Source organism: Pipistrellus kuhlii, unplaced genomic scaffold (assembly GCF_014108245.1).
Source record: "Pipistrellus kuhlii isolate mPipKuh1 unplaced genomic scaffold, mPipKuh1.p scaffold_m20_p_8, whole genome shotgun sequence".
Classification (NCBI taxonomy): domain Eukaryota; kingdom Metazoa; phylum Chordata; class Mammalia; order Chiroptera; family Vespertilionidae; genus Pipistrellus; species Pipistrellus kuhlii.
Window position 1 is genome coordinate 12,874,380 of NW_023425584.1, and position 24,777 is coordinate 12,899,156.

The following is a 24,777-nucleotide window of genomic DNA, read 5'->3' on the forward strand; positions in this document are numbered from 1 at the left end:
GCAGAGCTGACATTGTCAGGGGCAGGATTGCCCATCAATTTCCAAGAGAGGATTTGAGTTCAAATGACAGAAAGAGCAGCAACTGTGTTGAAACTGATGCAAGGGGGAGGGGTGGGGCAGGCAGGAACCAGCCAGGCCTAAAGACAGGAAGCACTGGTACCTCCGGAAGGGGGTGGCTCTGTTTTCTCATCTGGCTGCTACCCTTCCTTCTAACCTTAACATCTGTCAGCAAGATCCACCTGGGCCCTCTCATGATGAGAGCCCACTGTATGGGGAGCTTACTGGTGCTAATTTTAACCCCCAAGAGAATAGAGTGTCTGCAGCTGGAGTGAGGGCCAGGTCAGCCTAGGAAACTGGATTCTGTGGAGTCAGTTGCTTATCAACTGAGGAAGCACAGTGAGGGTGTAGGGACAATTATTAATAACCACTGGAAGACTTCTCAACATTTAAGCTACTCTGTTTGGTTCCTCAGTCTCATACCAATTCTGATCATTCTTCTTCCATGCATGTGCTTATTCACCCATTCAATCATTCATCTATTTAACATGTATGTATTGGCTGCCTGCTGTATTAGACAATAGGTTTGCAGAGGTGAACAAGGCAAGGATAGCTGTTGACGTTATGAGGATATAGTCGAGGATGTGCGTATCTGAGTGTTGATATTAAGCAAATAAGTGCATCCAGAATTATGTAAAGTGCAATGATGGTAGGCATGATAAGGAAAAATATAGACTGCTAAGAGAGCTTTCAACAGGGGGACTCAGCCAAGTCTGAAGAACCAGGGACACTTTTAAAATTTAAAATGAAGCCGGGACCGGTTTGGCTCAATAGATAGAGCGTCGGCTTGGGGACTGAAGGGTCCCGGGTTCGATTCCGGTCAAGGGCATGTACCTTGGTTGCGGGCATATTCCCAGTGGGGGGTGTGCAAGAGGCAACTGATCGATGACTCTCTCTCACCGATGTTTCTAACTCTCTATCTCTCTCCCTTCCTCTCTGTATAAAATCAATAAAATATATTAAAAAAAATAAATAAAATAAAATGAAAATAACATTTCATCAAGCAAAGAGGAAAGAGCTTTCTTGGTGGAGGGGAAAGCATGTCCAAATTCCATGTGAGGACCAAATATCAGAAGCTTGTGGAAGGGCTGTTTGGGAAGGTGTGCTGGGTCTAAGATCCATTTCTGAGAAAACAAATCTGGAAATTTCTCCTAGGTTGGATTTTCTTTTACTTGGAGATATGACTCAATGTATTTTCTTCATCACAGGCTAACAGAACTCTTTTCCCAGGAAAATGCTAGCTTTAGGCCAGTGTTTGCAGTGAAGATAATTCTGCTCTTATAATAGCAGGCTATGAGCATCTATTACTGTCAGGTTCAGTGCTAAATATTTGGTATCGTCTCTTGGAATGCTCTCAACCACCATAGGAGGGCACTACTATTTTCTTCATTCAGCAATGAGGGAGACTGAGACCATCCTTCAAAGAGTCGGTTGTGGCTCCTAAAAGAGTTAGGTAGCAGTGGACCTCTAGGTAGCTGACACAAGGCGGTCATCACCACTGTTCTTTTCCACTGTTGAGTCAGTGCTAGTCCCCTCACGTTATACTTCAGAGGTGGAAAGAAATTCTCTTGCTATTTGATCACGTAATATAATTCCTGCTTCAATGGAAGCAAATTGACGACGTTACTCAAAGGCAAATTGAAAAGCCAGATCTGTGCTCAATCCCCAGGGAATGCTAGTTGGCATATGCAGTGATATATGGGAAGGTGCTTTTCTGGGTTAAGATAAAAAATCCTGGTATCACGTCACGCTATCGGGCATCCCATCTCAGCCTCCCTGTGCCAGCCCTGCAACTTGAAATACTCAGTGGACAGAAATGAAACTTTATAGAAATTAGGTGATCATCATCCTTATCAGATGAATACGATGCCATCAGCATGACTTGAGCATCCTCAGAAAGAAAAGAAAAAAAGAGATTTACCTGGAGAGGAGCAAGAGAAAGTCTGAGGCATGGATTGTAAGTCTTTTCTGCCAGCCTACTACAGATGACCTAGTAATTAAAATCCTGCTTAAACGTATGCTCAGTCATAACAGAGGCTAACAGACCTGGGAAACCAGATGGTAACCAGAGAAGGAAAAATAAAACACAAAAGTAACACTCTCCAGCCACAGGCATAGAAATAGATCTGAATTGGCCAAATACTTATCTGACTACTAAGCATGAAACCAGAACCCAAGTACTAATATATTTTTATCCCAATCTTTGAAATTAATCAATATTTATATGTGAACATTTGCTCCTGTGTTGCTGGTTTATTTAGTAGACAGTTGTAATCAACTGGACATTAGTCATTCAAACCCACATTCGTCACCTGTAGTTCTGGGGAGATGTGCAGCAGGAAAACATGGGAAATCGAAGCATAGTCAATGCTAGGTTTGGGGCCTCTTCTCAATACATGACTTTTTTTTTAGTCCTTACCCAAGGATATTTTTTTTCCCATTGATATTTTAGAGAAGGGAAGGGAGGGGCGGATGCACAGAGATAATTGAAGTGAGAGAGACACATCACTGGTTGCTTTCTACATGCACTCAGACCAGGGCTGAGGATCAAACCTGCAATCTAGGTACATGACCTTGATCAGAATCAAACCCATGACTCTTCAGTCCACAGGCCAGTGCTCTAACCACTGGCCAAACCAGTCAGGGCCACATGGGTTTTTTTTCCATCAACTTTGGGGCAAAGTAATAAAAGTTTCAAGAGAAGAGCATAAAATAGCGGTAGACTTTAGATGTTATTTAGAAGACTGATTAAAGTTAATGTGGTTCGTACAAATGGTGAACTTTCTTTAATTCCTTATTATTCTTTGTCTATTTTTCTTCTGAGCACAGTTGGCAAGCCAATAATATGAGCACCTACTATGTGCTGGGCCTGAGGTAGATGCATTTAGGGACATTATTAGGATGGGTGAGGGGAATGTATCTCAGCAGTTCCAATGTATTTTATCATTTCTTTGTAGAGGAGAAAAAGAGAATTTTTGTCATTCTTTGCTAAAATCTGGCTGAATCATCAAACCAGCTGTATTCTTCCAGTAACTATTATGTGCAACAAATCTATAAGGTTGTACCTTAGATTCCTCTACCTTTCAACTTGGGTAAAATCATAGAAACACTTCTTGATTTGGTTAGCTAAAGCCTGTGGAATCCAACTCTTATTGTTGAAAATAAAATTAAAAAAAGAAAACAGTTGGGGAAAATGTTATTAAGGTATTGTTTTATGATAACCTATTTTATCAGTAAACTTTTATTATGTTGTATATGTGCAAAATTATATAATGAACATAATTGAGGTGAAAATGTCCATATTGAGAATGAAAGTTAAGGGGAACTACCCTTCACTTTAAAAATGTAAGTTCTCATAGTGCTGCTATCACTGGTATTAGATGTTTAAACTCTGTGTGTTTAGCAGCCCAACTTGTAACAATAGAAAAGCTTCTCAGCCTGGAAGTCTGGCAGTGTTTTCAATGTTCCTGTGTTTAAGTTGGCACCTGCAGCAATATATTAGGATGCCATATTTTGAAGTTGGAAATAGAAGAAGGTAGAGAGAGATTTTACTATAATTCATACATGGGGCTGAGTCTTAAGGGGGAAATAACTTTACTTGGAAACAGAGAAGTAATATTCTGTAAAGTTAATAAATATCCACCCTCTATCTTGGGAATAAGGAATTGCACAACTAAGATTTTATGGGACTTTGGCTGAGTTTATATGATTACAGTGAAGATTTTAGCCAAACTGAGCAGGAATTTTAAATAAATACCACAGTTTAAGGGTAGTTTGGGTGTTTTAAATATTTGACTTTGTCAACCAATGTGGATTCTCAAAGTCTCAAGTTCAAATGCATCTCTGAGATCAGGTACCTCATTTGTAAAGTAGAAATTTAGATTAACATTTGCTTACCTACAACTCAGGGTTGATATTAAGAATAATTGAGATAATGTATTAACAAGTCCTTTGAAAACTTAACATGCGAGTTAATTGTCAGGTATTGATTATGTGCAGAGAACTGTCTATCCAGTTTGTGAATGAATGAGGTCCCTGCCTTGAAGGGATGCATAGAGTTGATTGACAGTAGGGTTGATTTACATAATACATACATGCCCAGCTACACAAATACACATATATAATACATATATCAAGATAAAAGTTTAAGGAAAAGTGCAGTAAGTGACAGATGAATGGGAAAGACATGAAGACGTTCACTGAAGGGCTAGTGTTGTATAGATGGAGACAGAAATAAGTAGCTTCACACAGAAGACCAGTCTTCTTGGCAAATACTATTTGAGTAGAAGTGAGTGATGCAACCTTCTTGAAAAAGAAATGGTAGGGATGTGCAAAGTATGTTTGGAGACAGTGAATATGGAGAGCCTGTCATCGAGTTCTTCATTTTCTTCTTCCCCATCTTCCTCCTGCTTTTCCTGCAACTTCTGGTCTTCTTCTCTCTCACATTTATTCGTTGTACACTCTGTACATGCAGATTAACTCATGTAAACCACCTCATGCGGTGGCTTCTCTCATAATTACTGCTTCCAATTAAAGTGATAATAATGGAGGCTAAGGAAAGTAACTTGCCCAAGTAATTTGCTAAGTGATGAAGCTGGAAGGCAAGCTGAGGGCTCCTGAAGCCAGAGCCAGTGGCCTTAGCTGCTGCCTACTCCTGCCTGCAGTCAGGGAGAGCTGGGGAGTGAGGTTGGAAGGCAGAACTGGCCAGACTCATGAGGTGGACTTGATCGTGTAGGCTAATGGGAAACACCAGAAAGCTTTGGATCAGGGTGGGAACATTTTGAAAGCTGGCATCTGAGAGAAAAATTAACCTCGGTTTTTGATATGTCGAGGGGACTTTTCACATAATTAAATCACATAGTAAAATGAATCACAAACAGGCAAGCGTGAGTGTTTGCTCTTTGGACTTCAGAGTGAAAAGCCCAGATCCCACCAAGTAATTGTTGAGAAAGCTGAGTCACTCCTCATGAAGTTCAAATGGAAATGGAATTCCCACTCGCCTTTGCAGCTCTGCCTGGATAAATCTGATGATACACATTCCTATGCTGGTGACGTCACTGATCATCACCACGGAAACATCTGTGCTCCAACAAACACTGGAGTTGCAGCGTCACTGAATGTGTCAGGGAGGAGAGGAAACTGGCTCAGGGCGATAAGGCTCTCCAGAATAAAAGTTCACTCAACTACATTAGCAGTGGCAGCCTTGGTCGTGAAGAGAAATATAAGAATTAATTTTCCGAAAAGCACAAAGCGGGAGTCATGCATTGCTGAAGGTTGGGCAAGGTTGATTTTGAGATGCTGCTCACATTCAAAACTGAGTTTCCTTAAAGAGTCACTCTCTATGCTGTCTTACATGATGACAGCAGAAATCCTTTAGGAGCAGGGATCTCGCCTTCCAAACAGCTCACAGCAAACCTCCTTGCATGGCAGAGGAAGGCTAGCTGGGGACTGCTGTCTGGTTCTGGGAGAGGCCTCGAACAATCAGAAGTAGAATTGACCATGGTTGTGGTTTGCATTTATTTGATGAGTTAGTGGCAGTATTAGTTATGTATTGTAGTTGCAGAGATTAATAACTAAAAATCGCTTCTTGACCCTCCATGGATTTATAGAAGTTGCACATGGGTGAATCAGATCATGGATTGAATCCAGAGTTGAGGTATGTTTAGGTTTAATTTGTATGGTGCCTAAAGAAATGATATATTTGTTGCTTTACAATGAAAAATAATGAAATTTTATATGAAAATCTGGATTTGCAAATTCTGTTTGTATTCAGAAGATCTGAAAGGGCTGGAATCACATTCTCAAATGACAACAGTTTGATCAAACTGAGGACTTATGTCCCTTTTAGGAGGGATAAACTCTACAGTTAGCTACAGTCCCCACCTCTCCCATGGTGTTACCCCTAGCCAATTTTAGTTACTTACCTTCCTGTCTGGCCCATGAGCATTTGATTTTGTGATCATTGGTGGTGGTATTAGAGAGTAATCATTCCTAGCAAGGCTCCTGGTTTATGGAAGGCATCCCTAAATGGTAGCTCTGATTATTATTTGTCAATTACAGGCTCAGGTATTTAAACATGATCCTCAGGTTAGCACTGTCCAATAGAACTTCCAGTAATGATGGAAATGTTCTATCTCTGGTCTGCCCAACATGATAGTCACAAGACCCATATAGCTATTAACCACTTGAAATGTGGCTAGTATGACTAAGGAAATTTTTTTTAATGTAATTAATTGAAAATGAGATTTAATAGCCACATGTGGCTAGTGGGTACTATTTTGGGCAAAGCAGATTTAAGTAATGGGATTGAACACCCAGTCAGGTGTCCTTGTTTAGAATAAAATGTGGACACAGGTTGTATGTGGGGGCGTGTTCATTTTACAAGAGATTACTTTCTAGTGGGCTTCATCACACAGCATCACCTCCTTTCGAAAAGGAAACCTCCCTTATTACTCAACTAGACTTCTTGTCAATTTAAGGAGCCAAAACTGTGTGTTTTCAAGATGTTGACCGTCCATCCCTACCAATAAGAACAAGTCATTGAAGCATGAATGGGAAGGTTTGCTGCTCTCTGCTCCCTGACTGTCCTGTTAAGGGTGCTGCATAAATATAGAACCTAGACCTGTGGGTGGGAAAGCCTAACTTCTTTGATGAGCTGCTTGATTGACCCTGTCATTCATGAGAGCATAAAGCCCAGAGCCAGTGCTGTCCAGGGGATGGTGGAAAGGTGAAGGAAGCCAGCTGATTGCCAGAGGGATGCTATATTCCTAGAGCCAGAGCTCCATGGGCTGCCTGCTGTCTCTGTGGCTTCCACCACAAGCACACATCGATCGCATTGAATGATCACATTGCCTTAAACCAGCTACAAAGTAGGATTCTCAAAGATCCCTCTGTCATGCAACTTACTCATTTGCATGTTGTTTGCCCGAAAGTTTCTGACACTGACCTGCTTTGCTGAGCCCAGCAGTCAGAGCCCTCCCTTCCTTCCTTTGACACAGGTCTGGAAACCCCAGAACCATTTACCAGACTTCGGCCTATTGGTAACTTAGCAGCCTCTGTCCTGAAACTTGCCCCAAGCCAACTTGTGTGGCTGATAAATAATATCATGATTTCTAGGGATCTATGCACAGGAGGGCAAAACTGACAGCCTGTTTCATTCAAGATGAAGCTCTGAATTATACCCCTCCCTCAAAAAAAAAAAAAGCCTCCTTAAAAACACAGAAAACCTAATGAAAATGATAGAAACTGCTATTGAAGCTAATTTTGTCACATGATGACTAATACCAGTCCTCTTGTAATGGGAAGAAAAGAGAACAAAACACACATGAGCATATCCTGCCTGGATCATTCATCTGCTCAGAGTTACAGATCATCTATTCTTACAGTCGATTTTGCAGAGAGGAGGCTCCTTCTTCCTTTCCCCTCTCCATGGACAAATGTCCATGCAAACCCCTCAGAAAACATGGATGTGAATGGGCCCCAGGATTCAATAGGAGAGAAAGACAAAGCCCTCTAACAACAATCACCACCAAAGCATAATCTGCAAACTTTTAAATTCCATCTTAGGAAAATTCTTCACCAAAAATGTGTTCTAGAAAAAAGACCAAGCTTATCTCAATGGAGACTAACGAACAAAATGTTAAATTTTCTGCATGTATTCAATATCTATTTTTTAATGCTGAATTTAGGTTCAGCTCCAAGACCCAAGAAGGCCAAAAATTCATATTCAGATAAGGAGAAAGAAACCTTGGCGGACAGATGGAGCCGAATTCGGCATAAAGGTTTAATCCTATCAGGCCGATTCCTGTATGACCATCTGGGTAATCCGGCACAAACATTCAAGGCCTGTTAACAATACAGCTCCAGCCAAGATTAACGTCACCCATTTTCCACTAGACTTGTTTGTGTTTGCCTTTATGATTTTCCAGGCCCAGGACAATGGCTTGTGAATCAAGACTTGAGTATTCCTTGACGAAGCAGTGACTTTTTTTTTTTTTTTTAATCTGAAAATTGTTTCCTTTATACAATACTAGAGGTTCAGTGCACAAAATTCAGGTGTGAGGGGGGGAGGTCTCTCAGCCTGGCCTGCACCTTCTTGCAATCTGTGATGCTGCCTGCTCCAGTGACCATATTTTCATACAGGTGAAAGGCATCTTGCTATTGTCTGAGCAGCTACATTTTTTTTTTTTTGCCCTGATTATAAAAAGTAGTATATAACATGATCCTTCTGAGGCATTAGTACCATTTTCCCCATCTTATGGGTGGAAATATTGAAGTAGAGAGAAGTAATTAACTTTGTCACACAGTTATAAGTGTCAGAATTAGGGCAGATCACAAAATGTGCAAGCCAGAGTCCATGCATGTCATTGCTGCATCATCCTGTTTTTTCAGTGTTAGAGTTTTAATTTTTAAATTTAAGCAACCGTTCCCAATATATAGGGTGGGGTCTTTAGGTCTGGCAGGTGATCAGGGGTGACCAGCAGGTGGGGCGATCTGGAGGCCCTGCTGGCACCCACCTTAGCTGGCGGCCTGGTGCTGCATACTGGCTGGCCCTGCCTCACCAATCGCCATCACCAGTTGCCTTTCTCTAGAGGGGCTGATGCTCAACACTGAAGCTTTCTCCTGTTGATTGAGCATCTGCCCCCTGGTGGTCAATGTATGTCATAGTGACTGGTCATTCCGCTGTTTGGTCGATTTGCATATTAGGCTTTTATTATAGAGGATTGGGTGTCCATTTTTGGAAAATTATTTTTATTTCCCTTTCTTCCTTGGCTTTGATAACTAGAACTTTTTTCACAACAGGATAAAGAGGAGAATTGGGGAAAAAAATAAATTTGTGTGTGAAAGTTCTTCTTGTTAGGAAGAAAAGAGTTATTTACTTATTGTATAATCAGAGGCAAGTGAATGTATTATTGTTGCAACGGATATCACAATTGGACCCATGAATAATTCATTTTGAGGATTCTCTCACCCTCCATGATAATTTTTCCCCATTATTTTGCAATGGTGTTGCTGATAATCATAGAATGAGAGAGAAAAGAAATAAGGAAGGCTGATAGTAGTATATGTTATTAGCTGTTCCAGGATTAATATTTTGTGCATTTCAATTTTGGGTGTGACAGATCAAACAGGAGGCAGAGAACAGTACATTCTCACACCCTTGAGCTATAAAATTCTAAGCTTCCAAAGTGTTTTTAACAAACATTTATTTTTACATATTATGAAATAATGCTGTGTTGCATGTCATTAAATCAATAAGTCTTAACAAGTGCAGTTTAGAAATTATAGGTGCATCAAAATGTCAAGATTTTTCACTGCTAAATCATTAAATAATGGTGTATAGTGAACCTGTACAGATGTGGCTCTCAGGTAGACAAACTTAGAAATACAAAAGTGCTTGCCCTGGCATGTTCAGCTTACAATTGTTACACCAAGATTTGTTTTTCCCTTCCTCGAATGCCATGTCCACTGACTGTTGAGGAATTGTGCTAATTCAGAAAAGAATAGGAAAGCTACACAATATCCAGGTGGTAGATACACTTGGGCTTGGGCTTTGTTTAGCAAATGGCATAGCTTGGACTTTAGCCATGGTGCTAAGTTTAGCTACACGTAGTGCTAGTTCTCCCTACCAAGTTAACCCTGCCTTGATATCTATGGGTGTTGGATTTGTGTCTCCATCTTATGACCAGGACTTTTCTCTTTTCTCTTTTCTGTGAGAACCATTAATGCTGTCAAAGCAAAGGGCTTCCTTGCCAAGTGAAGTCACTTTGGAATAAAGGATGAAAAACACTTGAAATTCTTGATCTCCTTATTTAATATTTAATAGATTTAATTGCATCTGGAGTTGAGAAATCTCTATATCATGGGTTACATTTCTCTTGAAAATGACAAACATCTCTCTCTCACACAACAGAGGCTCTTTTGCATAGAAAATATATGATTCTTTGCCAAGTAATATCTAGATATGCTAGTGGGTGGAATAGTAAATACAGACCAATAACAAAACAAAATTAAAATCTTAATAAACAATAAAATGCTTAACTGCATAGTCCAATTACTGAAAAACAAAAAGGAAGGCAGAAATAAATCTGGTACCTCAAAGCAAGAGAGTAAGAGTTACAAAGATTGCTATCTCTTATTCAGGAAACTACCCAGTTGTTTTTTTTTGTTGTTTTGTTTTTTTTGTGCCTGTTTTCTGCCTATGAGTCTTTGGGGCCATTAGGATTCTGCAAGTGAAGTTCTCACAGGCTGGCGCTAGGGTTCAGGTCAGGCATCATAACTGCTACTGGTTTCTAAGGCACCAGAAAGAGGGTGGGTAGACTCTGAATAGATTTGCCTCCTGTACAGGGGGAAAACAAGGAAGACGAGGAGGGCCAATCTTCTCCTCGGATGAATACCAGGTCCTCTTTCCTGGCCAGTAGCTGCCAGTTGTCAGGATCAGAAAACACTGGTGTTGGTGGCACTGAGCTGTGTGCAGTCAGATAAGTCATGTCACTCAAAAGACCCGGATATTGGTGTGCTGAGTCCAAGTGGGGATACATTGTGTCCCCATTGTCTCTGAACAGGTTTCTCTCAGGCACAACTTCACCCAAATCAAGTAGAGACGAGGGAGAAAGGCCCGAGACTTTATGGGGCCACAACTGTCCCGAAGAAATGAACTGAGCTCATGGGTTTTGCAACCTTTTCTGCCAAGTCTCAAGAGCGTGGGACACTAAAATTAGAGCCAATTCCTCATTTCTGAAAAGATTGCCATGAATATCCATTCCAGGCAAAGTGTGGATGCCAACCCCACCGCCTCCATGGATTGAACTGGCTGCTTAGTAAGTCACTGGACTGGAAGTTCCGAGGAAAGTTTTCCAATAAACTACATTCTCTCAGTGATGAGACTACAGGGCATTCTAGTAAATAAATAAACTTGCTAATGGGGAGCTGATGATAACGACAATAATTACTTGCCAGCGTCAAGGGTACTATCTCACAGGCACAAAGCACATGTAGGCACTTGCTGCATTTTGCCACGAGTCTATGAGGTGGGCACCCAGGGGGCAGCCACAGCTAAGAGAGGGGAAGGTAAATGACTGCTTTAAGGTCACACGAAGGGGTAGATGTGTAATGTAAACAGCTGGTGCTCTTCCCTGTATTCCAATCCTATAACACTCTGAATGTGAAAATCCACTTAATGTAATCACATCTTTCTGGCTTTACTCAGAAGCCACGTGGGCTGGTGCGGACATTGTCTCCGCTATAAGCACCCATAACCTGTTCGGTGGAAATGCTCATCCATTGAGAGTTCTGGTTAATAAAATGCCAGAGGAGGAGAGCCTACATCCTTTTCAAAGCCACACACGATAGAAACGGGAAAGGACCTTGTACCTGCGTTTGTGGGATTTCACCTTGAGATTTAGAATGGGATTAGAACATTTCTAAATGTGTGCATTTTAGCAGCTGATCCAGGCTTGTTTCCCCAGCGAACTTGAATACGGGAATGGGGAATAAAAGCACCCACAGTGGCCCTCTAACGGGACATCAACTGTTTCAAAAGCCTGGTCTGGGGGATAAAGGATGATAAACGCTGAACCCGGGTCACCTCCCCAACCCCCCAAACAAGTGAGGTATTGATCGCGGCACAAAGAGATTTCAGAGGCGAAAGCAAGAGCAGCCCCAAGACCCCGCTGATTGCCGCACACACCACTAATTCACCTCAATGGGCAGGCACCTCTGAGCTCAATTAACCCTTATTCCCAAGGCCACCCATAAACCCCGAGGTAAACATGGTCCTCCTGGCCCTTGCTCTCTCCCCGTGAAATAGATCATCTCTATTGGAGGCGGAGTGGCGATTCCCGCTTATAAATTCACCTTGCTAATAAAGAGCCCCGTGCTCCGATGCGAGCGAGCAGGCCGTCGAATCTTGTAACATTGATCCTGTACGTACATCAGGAAATTTTAAACCGCTGAGGGCATCTGTGATTTCTTCTGCCTTCCGCGGCTATAAGGAGGGAATAGAAACGCTCAGGAGGTAGAGCAGGTGACTTCAGAGTCCCCTGGCACCGCTGTCTGCACACAGAACATTCGTTGTTAAATATGTACTGGAGGCTGAACAGTTTCTTCCTCCCTCCACCCCCCACCCCCCACCTCCTCTTTCTTCCCTCGCTTTTCCTCACCCCGACCATTGTTCAGAAGCAAATTGGAAATCTGGTAATTAGGCCCTGACTCGCGGTGTAGTATTAGAGTCTCGAGCCAAAGTTCAACACCCTGAAATGAAATTTAAACCAATTAATCTGTTAGATTTTTATCGCTTGTCCGTGTTTTCTCAGCAATTCCCCCAGCACGTGGCCTTTGATCAACTCTCATGCAAACGCTAAAATGTGTGCCTGCTGCTAGCAAGATGGGAATGACATTAACATGGTCCTCATAAAACAATCAGAGCAAAGAAGCCCTCAGACAGACAGGGCATAGTAATATTTAATAAAAGCGCACACATAATCTCCAGAATTAGCATTTTGTGCCTCGCAGTACCTTTGGGAGAAGAGCTTTTATTTGTGGAGTGATCATTATTATAACAAAGAAGAGCTACCTAATAATTTCCACTTTAACTCTGCAATGTGCCACGAGCGTTTCAGAGCCATTATGCTAAACTGTGGTGGGGTAATCACGTTATTGTCATCATGTGAAGGAAGGAAAATCTCTATTTTAGTGGCTGTTGGGGGGTAGTGGGGGGAGAAGTAAAAAAGAAAAAAAAGAAAAAAGCAGCAGCAAAAATACCAACCCCTCCGAACTTTTGTGTTTAACAAGGTTTGCAAACAGGAATTGGCTAGTAGTCCTTGTGGATACGTAAATGTGTGAAAATTCATTGGTGAGGAAGAACATCTATTAATTAAGTCAAGATTTTGGCTGGTAAAAGTGGTTTTGTATTCAAACCCCCTCTTCTTGCCGCATTTTGTAATATTTTCTTGGAGATAGAATTTTATTGATTATTAGACTCCTGGGCTGTATTGAATTCTTTTATAAATCTTTTCACCCTCAAAGTCCACTGACTACATCTTCTGCAACTGTATTAAAAACTATCTCTCCTCCTCTTACCTCTGGGTTTCCCTGGGTATCCTGAGCGCAGGAGAAATAAGTCCTGTGCCGTTAGATGACTGAGCTTCCTTAGAGACAGCCAAAAGGAAGAGGGAAGGAGAGGCTCAGGGTCTGTTTCTCAGCACAGCCTGGCTTAAAAAAAATAAAAAATCACCACCAGTTTGCTTTTAAAAAGCACAGTCTTTACCTCCCATAGAGTCAAATGCTCTGCTGTTATTTATTTTTTATGTATAATAATGTATTACCTCAACATATGCTCATTGAAAAAATTCAAACCCTACAGATGTGTACAGAGTCTAATTGAATGGTCACCCTTCTCTGTTAGTTTCACGCTAGTCACATTCCTTTTGCATGTGGACACACTGACAAGAGTTGGTGTACATCCTTCCAGACCTTTGTCTATCATACCTGTTCACTGATAATTGCATACACACACACATACATACAAACTCACATTCGTGCTCTCCCATACCTATGCACATACAGGCTCATATATATCATTTTTAAATAAACAAGGTTACATTATTCTCCAGAATACAAATTGTGTTTTTCCCTCCCTAATGTATTTTGACATCTACCCATGTCAGTTTATAGAATTTCTTTTCATCTGCTCTAAGGACCCTCCTAATATTCTATAGTATGGATTACCATGGCTTGTTTAATCACTCTCTAGCCGGGAGCACCTAGGCTCTTGGATATTTTACTGTCAGGACTGCTGTGGACATTTGGGTACCTTAGTTTGGTCGTAATTTGCAAGTATTTCCTGGGCTGTGTTTAGTCTGGCAAATTCATGACTCAGGTGGAAGGGTAAAATGACATTCTGTGAGTTCAATCTACTCATCAACATTTTGTTTAGCCAACACAATTTATTGAATTAGTTGCCAACATTTAAAGATTTGGAAATTTCACATAAAAGTCTAGGTTCCTATCTTTTTTTCTGAAGTCCCACCCACAACCTGGGCTTGTGTTTGTGTGCAGTTACCAATGGCTGGAGCTGAGTAGCAGTGACACCTTTAGGTGGGGGGCACATTTAGCAAACTGTCAGTGTCCTGTCATTCCCCATTGCTTCTCCAGTTCCTAGTGTCAGTGGCCATCCCTCCCTCTCATGCTTGTTCTGAGACCCTGCACTGTTTTATTCATCTGTGTTTCTTGACCTGTATGGATCTGTCAGTTCTTAACACCTGTTCCTGGGCCTGGTCTTTTAGGTAGAGTATTTTCTACCATGCACCACTGACATTTTAGAGTTCATCATGTTGGATGGATCATCCCAGGCAGTGTCAGATACTCAGCATTCTTAGCCTCCTGATGCTAGATGCCGGTAACATCTCTTACTCCTCTCTCTCGGTGGCACAGTCCATGATTCCTTTACATATTTTCCTAGCTTCCCACGGGGGGAGTGCTATAGAGCTTCTGCTTAAGACTGCTAAAAGGTCCAGATGTGTAAGAGCGCCTCTAGAACCAGGTGAAGTCTAAACTTGGAAAGGGCTGCATGCCTTACCTGTTCTAAAAATGGTGTCTAGTCTCTAAGCAGGCACAGTGGCTGACATTGAGTATTGAGGTAGGATGGACCAGGAGGTGAGATGTGCCACTCCTTTCCTGGGGTACTTCCTTCAAGACTTTTTTCTCTCTCCAAAAATCTAATAAGATAGTGCCATATATTGTCTCCTCACCAAGCTTGCTGCTCTTTCTCTCCTCCTACAAGTTGCATCTAGCTTTGTTTCTGGACAGTTGCTCACACATTTTGAAGACACGCTTTTTCTCAGGAAATGTTTGAAAGCACACACACAAACACACATGCACACATATTCACATGCCTTCTGTATCCTACAAATAACAAATGAAAGAAGAGAAAGAGGGAGGGGCTCAAGTTTAAATCCAGCAGGTGTTGCTATGCTGTTGTAACATCTTAACTATAGATGAGTCTCAATGATACACCAGCACATTCTGTCTCCTTCTGTACAATGAGGAGGAAGCCTGGAGGAGACCATATTTATCCAAAGAAACATACTTGTATGACTAAAAAACAAATTAAGAAATTAAAAATTTAAAAGAAATCCCCAAGCTAATCCAGACATAAACACCAAGCCTATTTTGTGTTTTATGAAGGTAATCACAGGATCCACATTTGATAATACCACCATCAGGAGGGACTCTGTCAAGGCCAGTTCATTTAAACCAATATCCCATTCTTCTCAGAAGTTGAAGAGATAGGCGAGACCTCTTCTACTCTAGCAACTGAATATACTGAGTTTGAAATTAAGAGTTAAGATTTTGAGACATTAACTAGAATTTTTCCAAGCTGCTTTTATTTGAAGAATTTTACATCGTTGTGAAATGTAGTTTATTTCTCTCATAATTTGCTTGAAATCATACATCATAGTTTATCCTTGGTTTGGGGTATTTGATTATGCATGTAAACCTGTTTTACTTTTAGAGAAAAATGTTGCTAAACAAGAAGTCCTGGGCCCGTGGAACTGTGAATCACAACCTTTATGTGTGTTAAAAATTGGACAAGGATTTTTCAAGTCATGAATCATTTACATTTTCTTGATTAATTATTTTGTTTTGGGGGGAAAGTGGAGGAGAGAAAAGGCATCCGAGCTGCCCATTTTGAGTTGTAAATGCATTACTCTGAGTTCAGCCAACATGAAATGTTTAGTTTGGATATTTCTTAAATTTTCTGTGCAATTTTATAAGACTAATTTGAACCAAAATCAAACCCACTCTGCTTGTTTGTGTGGCTGCACGTGAGCAATGGTCCCATTGGGCTGGGCTTCATATTTTCTTTCTTGCAAAAGTTAAAGCATGACTTTTTGCCAAATTTGACAAAGTCCAATAATTTTTTGCCAGTTTTTTTTTTAATCCCATTAAAATTAACTGGTGCTCACATTGGCTTCAATACTTGGAAAGTCAGTCTTGGATACTTAATAAATTTTTTTTATAGAGGAGGGTCTCATTTTCTCTCCTGGCACAACACATTCCTCACTTGAGAATTTTGCTTTGGTCGTGTTCATAAAAGTAATCATGGCAAAAGCAGCGTGGCATCGCAGAGTTAAAAATCCTCAGGGGAAGGAAGGTGCCCTGTGAGACAGTTCTAAAACATAATCCTACAATTACATTTATGCCCAGTAATTCTCTTGAAAGTACACCATGCTCATCAGGCAAATCTCCTCCAGTCTGTTTGGAATTGCAGTATTTGCAAATTATTTCCCATCTCCAAGGGTCATTTATAATGGAAAAAATAAGAGATACGAAATTCCGAAAAAGTCAGTTCTAGGAGTTTATGCCTGGGAATGACAGCAAAACAAAGGTCATGAGATTCTGTGGTTCAGCCCTGACTCAGCTGTGCAGTTGCATAACTCACCCCAAGTGACCTGTGCATGTTGCACCTATAAAAAGGAATCCATAACATTTAATGAAAAAAATTTTAATGATTTTTAACGAGGAATGTTCTACGCTAGTGTTACAGACAAAAGGCATTCAGCAAGAATAATTTTTTGCTCGTGCCTCCTTTCCTGCTTCCTACTGGACAGAAATGTTTGTCTAGAAAAATCTATGAGCTTATTTTCAGGATGTATATTTCATTATGAAGCAATTCTATAAGTGTTCCAGTGTGTTCCAAAAAGCCATTCATTGTTCATTTTTTATAATCTGTAGTATTTCATAAATTAAACATTGCTTCCATTTCATAAGATTTCAGGTTTGAAAATGATTTGGGGAAAACATATGTCTCTCAGTAGAAAAAATGAAAAGAATGCTTTTTAAAAACTGAGAAATTGCACCCTAAGGTTTCTGGTCCTAATGTGGCTAAGAAACGCTGAGATCTTGCAGGACTTTTTGTTCGTGAAAAGATAAAAGATTTTTTTTTCTTTTTCTCAAGTCTCCCATCATTAAAGTTTGATTCTAACAGCAGACTCCTTCTCTTTTTCATGTGTGTTGAAAAGCAGCTACTCCCTGTATCAAAGCCATCAGCCCGAGTGAAGGATGGACGACGGGAGGCGCGACTGTGATCATCATAGGGGACAATTTCTTTGATGGGTTACAGGTCATATTCGGTACCATGCTGGTCTGGAGTGAGGTAGGTGTTGTCTGAACATTAATATCTAATAGCTTGGTCTAGTGGAAGATCCTGTCTACACTTGAATGTGTAATAGAGTGTGTGGAATTGGTGGTGCCACCCTGGGTGGGCCAGCACCAGGGTCCAGGACTCCAGGAAACTAGGAAAGATGGGTTGGGCTTACCAGGAGGCAGCCCTTTTCACTGAAATGACTTCCATCCCTTGACCCATTAGTAATCAGAGAGTTTTCATTTGGTCATTTGTCCTGTTGGGCTTGCTATGAGGTGGAGGTCCTATTGGATATTGGTAGTTAGAAAGGAGATCCGAGGTCACGAAATCTATAGGAAAAGCCTCGTCCAAACCCTAGCAAGGGAGTCATCTGTGAAGGTTTGCAGGTGGAGTCTCTTGTAGGCCCATCCTCAAGGAGCACCATTCAAATGACAGCAATAATCTAGGGGTAGGTGGTCCTTGATTTATTCAGTGACCCAGAAACTGAGCGATTTGCCAGGGGAACCTGGGAGAACCAGAATTAGGGATTTACAGGTCTCAGGCACCTCAGTGTGTGACAGCAACCAAGGACTGTGATAATTATTTTAACGTGCCAATTGACTTGCATAGCAATAATCAAGTTGGATTAAGATTACAAAATGTAGCCGAAACTGGTTTGGCTCAATGGATAGAGCGTCGGCTTGGGGACTGAAAGGTCTCAGGTTCGATTCTGGTCAAGGCCATGTACCTTGGTTGCGGGCACATCCCCAGTAGGGGGTGTGCAAGAGGCAGCTGATCGATGACTCTCATTGATGTTTCTAACTCTCTATCTCTCTCCCTTCCTCTCTGTACAAAAATCAATAAAATATTTTTTTAAAAAAAGATTACAAAATGTAAACATCACCATTGTACAGATGCCATGGCAAACTTGTCTTTGCTTTCTAAATTCTGAGCCTAGACTTCCCAGCCAGATAATCCCTTCTCTTTCACCTCACCCAAGCTTAGACTAGAAACAATGTTAGGGCCACAAAGTACCATATACTTGTCCCACTCACTTTGCAAGTAGTCATATGAATCGCTAAACCTAATTGAGATTTACTCTGGGTTAGGCACTGTGCTGGGCTTGGCATTGGTCATGTCACTCTCTCTACACCACCAGGTAAAGACTCTTACTTAGCATGGATCTTGTCTTGAGAAGGATACTGAGGCTTAGAGATACATCCTTATACAACCTGAAAGCAGCCATCCAGCGCCCATGGAGTGAATGTGGTGTGCATGTGGCCACACAGAGAAGTCAGTAGGCAACTGGAGCTAGAACTCAGATTTTCTATTTCCATTTCTAGTGGTTCTCCCACCACTGCTTATCCCATCTAGACGTTTTATTTGTGTTTTCTCTTTAGAGGGGCCATCGAGATAAGCGGAGTACAGACGGTGATTGTTGATTATGTTTATCTTTCCAAAGCCAAGCCTGTCTTTTTAAGCTTTCTATGTGCACATTTCACTGCCAGTGTCCACCCTGGCAAGCCCCTTGCCAGCCCTGTCTCTCCCTTTGTGTTTCTCATGCAGCCAGCCAGTGGCATGTGCTTGGCCAGAGAATCAGAGCTCTGGTAAAGCTGAATCAGGGATGGGCTTCTCATTCCCTCAGAGTAATTGTAGTCCAAGTTAAAACATCCCAGGCATGAGCTCCCCGTGCCAACTGCAGCCCATTCTCTGTCAGAACCAGTGCGTTGTAAAATTAGAAGCATCACAAACATGGCATGTTTGACTGCCAACCAGTTGTCTTCCTCCCTGTTGAAGAGAGCAGTCTACACAAGCACAACCTGAACCAGGTCTTGTGGCTCTATCTCCACCCCTTTCTATCAGTCATTCTGTTACTTATCCATGTTACTGCAGTCAGTGTAAAGTCTGAATGAGAAGTGGGGCTCAGAATTGGCAGTAAGTCTCATTGAACCCCTGAGAGTAAGGTGAGTTAGTCTGAACTTCATTTAAAACCTTGTGCCAAAAACCAGCCAGTCAAACAAAGCACCCCAGTCTGTCTTAGCCCAAGTGCACTACACTGACTGTGGAATACGTTCTTCCACACATCAGGAAGTCGTTCACATGTGCCTCCACCTTGTTCTAGGTCAACTGAGTAAACTGAGTGTCTGAGGCACTAAGAAACCTGTCTGACTCCATACAGCCCAATAGTGATAGAGATGGGATTTGAGCTACAAAGGTCATTTTTACAAAAGAAATAAAAGCCCAGGTTAATGAGCAAGCAAATGGAATACTGAGAAAGGGAAGAAGAACAGAAAGAGGAGGAAAAAACCACATAGATGGCATAGTAGTAGCAGTAATAATAATAGTAGTCAAGTACCTTTTATTTTGGTAGGGGCAAAAGATATCAATTTTGGGATCATTTTTCTAGGATTCCATTGGATAGAATGAGAACTTGATACTGTGAATATTTAAGAGAAAATATTTATGAAAAACTTATAGAAAAATGCAGAGCATGACAGATTTTATTTAATGGTTATTGAACATTTAGTTTTTGCCAGGTACTATTGTAAGTGTTTGTTATGGCTCTCATGCAGGTCTTATAACATCTGTATACTATCTCATTTTCATTTTACTGATGAGGAATTGAGGCTTGGGAAAGTTAAATGAGCTGTTAGTTATCAAGTGGGATTTGAGCCTAGACAATCTAACTACAGGGCTCACCTTGTTAACTGTTTATGATTTACCCTGTGCCAAAATTTGACCCAAGGATTTTACCACTTTCTAGTTGTATATGTTGTGGTGGAGCCACTGGTTGGTAGGATGACTTAATCCTTATGAAAGGTACATGCCTTGTGTTGGGGGCAGAAGGCAGCCTTTTCCTTTGTCTTCATAAGTGATTTTAGGCAATACAGTTAACCTGTTCGGACCTCATTACTAGAGTAAGACCACTAACTATCTGAAATCTTTGTCCCCTGGCCAGCCATGTGGTCTCAAGGACATGCCACCTCTAAAATCGAGGTCTTCTAATCCTATATAATAAAAGCCTAATATGCTAAGTGTCTGGTTGGCCTTTCAACCAGTTAAAAAGAATGTGCTAAAGGCCGCTTAACTGCTCGCTATGATGTGCACTGATCACCAGGGGGTAGACGCTCCAACACATAGGTTAGCTTGAAGCTAGGGTCCGGCTGATTGGGACTGAGGGAAATAGACCAGACAAGCCCTGGAGCCCTTCTGTGGTCCCTCCCCAGCTGGCCAACTTCCTGCATCCCTCCCTAGCCCTGATTGTGCACCTGTGGGGTCCCTGGGCCTGGCTTGTGCCCTCTCTCAATCTGGGATCCCTTGGGGGATATCAGAGATCTGGTTTCAGCCTGATCCCACAGGTCAGGCCGAGGGACCCCACTGGTGCACAAATTCGTGCACCGGGCCTCTAGTTATAAATAAACTTTGATTTCTTCTCCATTTTTCTCATTGTATAGCCTAAAGCTCTTAGGAAGCAGGTTTATGGGCAAGGACAGGCAAGCAACATTTTAGATTAACAGTTGAGTCTTTTTTTAGCTAAATAATTTTTTAAAAAGAACCAGAGAAAATAGGGCTGGCTTAATTTTCCCTCATCTGTGTTCTTCCCCTACCAACCCAATCTTTTGCAAATGAGTAGTTCAGTTTAGCTCACTGATTGTCCCTTGAGGGTTGGGAGGTAGAAAGGTGGCACTCCATTGCTCCTAACTCAGGGCTGCCTCCTACGGGATCCTAAGTTTGAGGTCAACCCCATGGCTTTTCTGTGAGTTTGGTTCATTCTCTTTGTTATTTTTCCTTCATTGTTTCTAACCCTTTATTCATTCTCTCTATATATCATTTAAAAGCAACTTATTTTATTGATATTTTTGTGTTTATCCTGACTTACCCCCAAAGACTTAAGAAAACACATGAACCTGTAGCCCCGCCTCAGTGATTGAGCATCGACCTATGAGCCAGGAGGTCATGGTTCAATTCCCAGTCAGGGCTCATATCTGTGTGTGGGCTTGATCCCCAGTAGGGGGAGTGCAGAAGGTAGCTGATCAGTGATTCTCTCTCATCACTGATGTTTCTTCCTCTTTTTATTTCTTCTTTCCCTTCTAGCATAAACCCAATAAAACCAACAGGATTGATGTGTCCTAATTTTTAATGTGAGTTGAATATTTTCTTAGTCAGAGATGTACTTGGTTGCTTTTGATTACCCACCAAAATGTGATTTGGAGGAGGAAGGGGCTCCTACTACTAGTTTGTAAAGATAATCATTCTTTTAGTATCTCCTTCTGAATTCTTCTAATTTTTCAACAATAAGTACTGGCTGGCTTGCCCTAGCTCTGGGTTAGGTACTATGGGTGATTAAAATTAGGCTTGTGGAAGCTGATGTTTCATTTGGAAAAACAACTTGGTCCCATGAAACAAATTAGAGAGTTTCATAATATGTTTATATAATCCAATGTTCAATTTACAGATGCAAATTTGAGGCAAGGTACTAGAAGGAAGAGGGAGTGGTGTAGCCAGAAGTAGGCTGTTTGAATAACTAATCAAGCTTCCTGTTACATACGGGTTGGTCTCTGTGCTAGACAATTGAGGTTCTCACAGTCCTTTTATTTAATCACTGAACTCTCCAAGAGAATTCATACAGCTTAAGGTATTTAAGCTGCTGGTAAAAAACAAAACAAAACAAAACAAAACAACAACAACAACAAAAAACTACAGTGGTGGGATTGGCTAGGAGCAGAAGATGCAGAGAACTGCAGACAGACAGTCACCCAGCAAAGGCTGAGATAGAGTGGGGTAGCAGTAGGCAAGGTACCAGTAAGGAGACCTGCATCCTGACTGCAGTCCTTTTCATTGCTCAGTTGGAGCATCCAGATTTTAGTCAGGGTTGGTCATTGGCCTCAGTTTCCCCATCTGAAAATGAGGGCTTAGATGAAATCCTCTTTGGAATCAGCTACAATTCTAGTAATTCCTTCTATCTAGAGTTGACTCCCTTGAGACTCCCTCCAAAGTCAGAGGGCAAGAAGTAGCTTCTTTTCTTCCACTATTGTTCTCTACTTTTAGAGCGAGCATACTTGCAATATGCAATTATCATACTTATTTGCAAAAGGCTTCTTTGAACTTTATAAAAGTCAATTAATTAGCCACAGAATTGGATCTGCCTCCTGATATGTCCTTAGTATTTTCCCCCCTCTACATTTCAGATTCTGGTATCTGATATTATATAAACTGGAGACTTATACCTCCATGTTGCTCTAATCATCTTCCAGATAGTTCTATGGAATACTGTATAATAGCTCTTTAGATATCAATAGGTACCCTATGGGAGACAAGGAAGGGAGGTTTTTCTTGGTAAGTTTGGGAAATGTTGAGCCAACAGTGGTTGGCAAACTCATTAGTAAACAGAGCCAAATATCAACAGTACAATAGTACAACGATTGAAATTTCTTTTGAGGGCCAAATTTTTTAAACTTAAACTTCTAAAGCCACTTCTTCAAAATAGACTTGCCCAGGCCATGGTACTTTGTGGAAGAGCCACACTCAAGGGGCCAAAGAGTCACATGTGGTTTGCGAGCCGCAGTTGCCGACCACAGATCTAGGACTTTGCAGCTTTGGAGAGACAGGCATGCACTATGAATACCCAAAACATAGTACATGGCATGTACCAAACGTTAGTGACGACAGAACCTTTTTTCAGGGATCGCCTTCAGCAAGATATATTGGTGATGGCTGGGCATTTGGATTTCATGTTAATGAAATAAAGTCATGAAATTCAATCATGAGGTGGTTGGGCTGGGGTAGAGGTGAGGGAATTGTCTAAAATAGGGGTGTCGAACTCAATCAGACAAAGGGCCAAAATCTAAAATCCAGCCTAAATCGCGGGCGGAATGGTTTACTGAACAGTCATAAACTGTCATTGTGATGGAAACGCAGCGGAGTGCAGTGATGACAGCCCGGTGCGGGCCACATTGGAAGGCCTGGCGGGACGGATTTGGCCCGCGGGCCTTGTGTTTGACACATGTGTACTATTTGCAGAGTATTATTCAGATCAGACCAGGAATATTTAGAGCCATTATTCTTTAATGCTGTGAGGCTCTGAACAGAATTTCCTTCATGTTTTGCATCTAGTTTGAGTTAGTGCATACTTGGCATTAGAGGCCATGCGACTTTGTAGGACAGGGTTATTTAAAGATTGCCAGGGCCACGTGGCTCAGATGGGAGAAGCCAGAGTTACACCCCTGTGTGAACAAATTAGTTAAGTGTTTTCTCCAACTGCATTCCCAGAGGTAGGGAGAAGTCACAAGGAGACACTGTGGAGGAAAACCAATGGGTGAATGTGGTTGGGTAAATGGCAATTTGGAGGCTGAGGAGTGATTTGGCTTTTTGGGTCCAAAAATTGGATGACGGGGTTTTAAATGCAGTTCTTGATTGCTTTCCTTTTTCCTGTCTCCACTTCCAATGCTTGTTTGTGTACATAGCTCAGGGGAAGGATTGTAAATAAAAAAAAACAGTATTTGTTTCTCTGTGACCTTAGAGAATGAGTGGCTACAACTCATATATGTTCCCACCGGAAGTTTCCCAGGCCTTTTGTCTGCCCTCGATTTTTACTGAACCACATGTAGAGAGTCACACACTCTGAGAGCTTAGAGGAACCTTCCAAGCATCAAGGGCAGCTGCTTTATGAGGGAAGTGAGGGGAGAGAGGTTCCAGAGCCGCACAAGGCTTGCCCTGGGAACACATTAGCTACTTAATGCTGGGATTACAGCCCTGTGCTCCTAACACAACCTCCCCCACCCATTCAGCTTTCTCTCGCACCTGGAATCCGATTGGCTTTTAATATACTTCATTTTAACCTACTGCCTTTTACTTCCCAAATTTCACATGGCATTGACACTCTAACACTCATTATCTCTACTGCATTTATATGCGAAACAATTCCACTAAAATAAAAAAAGGAAATTACGAAGGATGGAGCAGGACACCCTCAAATGATCTCTTTGAAAAATGTTATAATGTAAAGAGTTGTGTCATTTATTTTTACCTACATTGAGGCTTACACATGTAAGTTTAATTCAAAGTTGATTAAAGGCATGGGTATACAATAATTCATTGTCACCTACTTTTTCCTAAATATGTAAGTAGCCAAGTCTATATTGAATCTATACTTACTGATCACCTATTAAATGGAAGATTCTTAATGAAAAATCATAAACTTTATTTTTAAGGAATAAAAGGAGCAGTCTGAATCAGTTGCGGTAAATTTGGAATATGACTTTGAAAAACACCTTTCAAGCCCAACTTATTTTTATGGGAAATCATTTCAGAATGAGCCAGCATATTAAAAAACAGATTAAAAATAGTCTAATGGCCTTTTTAATATGGTTACAGTTACAACCATGCTCACCTTATTCCTAAAAAATGCTTTAGTCTATATTTTTATTTTTAATGGCTAAGGTGCTTGAAATTTATCCTCTACATTCATAATTATGGGATATTTAAAAACGACTTTAATATGACATTTTCAGCTCGTTGTTTAGGGCACATTCAGGAGGTACACTCATGTACCTATAACTTGAGAGTGGAAACCATGGAAATGTAATGGGTTCTAA

The 24,777-nt window shown here is 41.3% G+C and overlaps 1 protein-coding gene across 8 annotated transcripts in view; it reads left to right on the forward strand.

Annotated features, from left to right (window-relative positions):
* Positions 1-24,777, forward strand: part of EBF1 (EBF transcription factor 1) — a 387,980-nt gene that overhangs the window by 267,640 nt on the left and 95,563 nt on the right. For 4 of the 8 annotated variants that reach the window (XM_036423506.2, XM_036423508.2, XM_036423502.2 and 1 more), the window contains exon 9: positions 17,082-17,215. In XM_036423506.2, coding sequence (XP_036279399.1) covers positions 17,082-17,215 — 134 coding nt within the window. The remainder of the gene's footprint in view (positions 1-17,081; positions 17,216-24,777) is intronic. The other 4 variants (XM_036423507.2, XM_036423509.2, XM_036423503.2 and 1 more) reach the window with 1 other exon arrangement.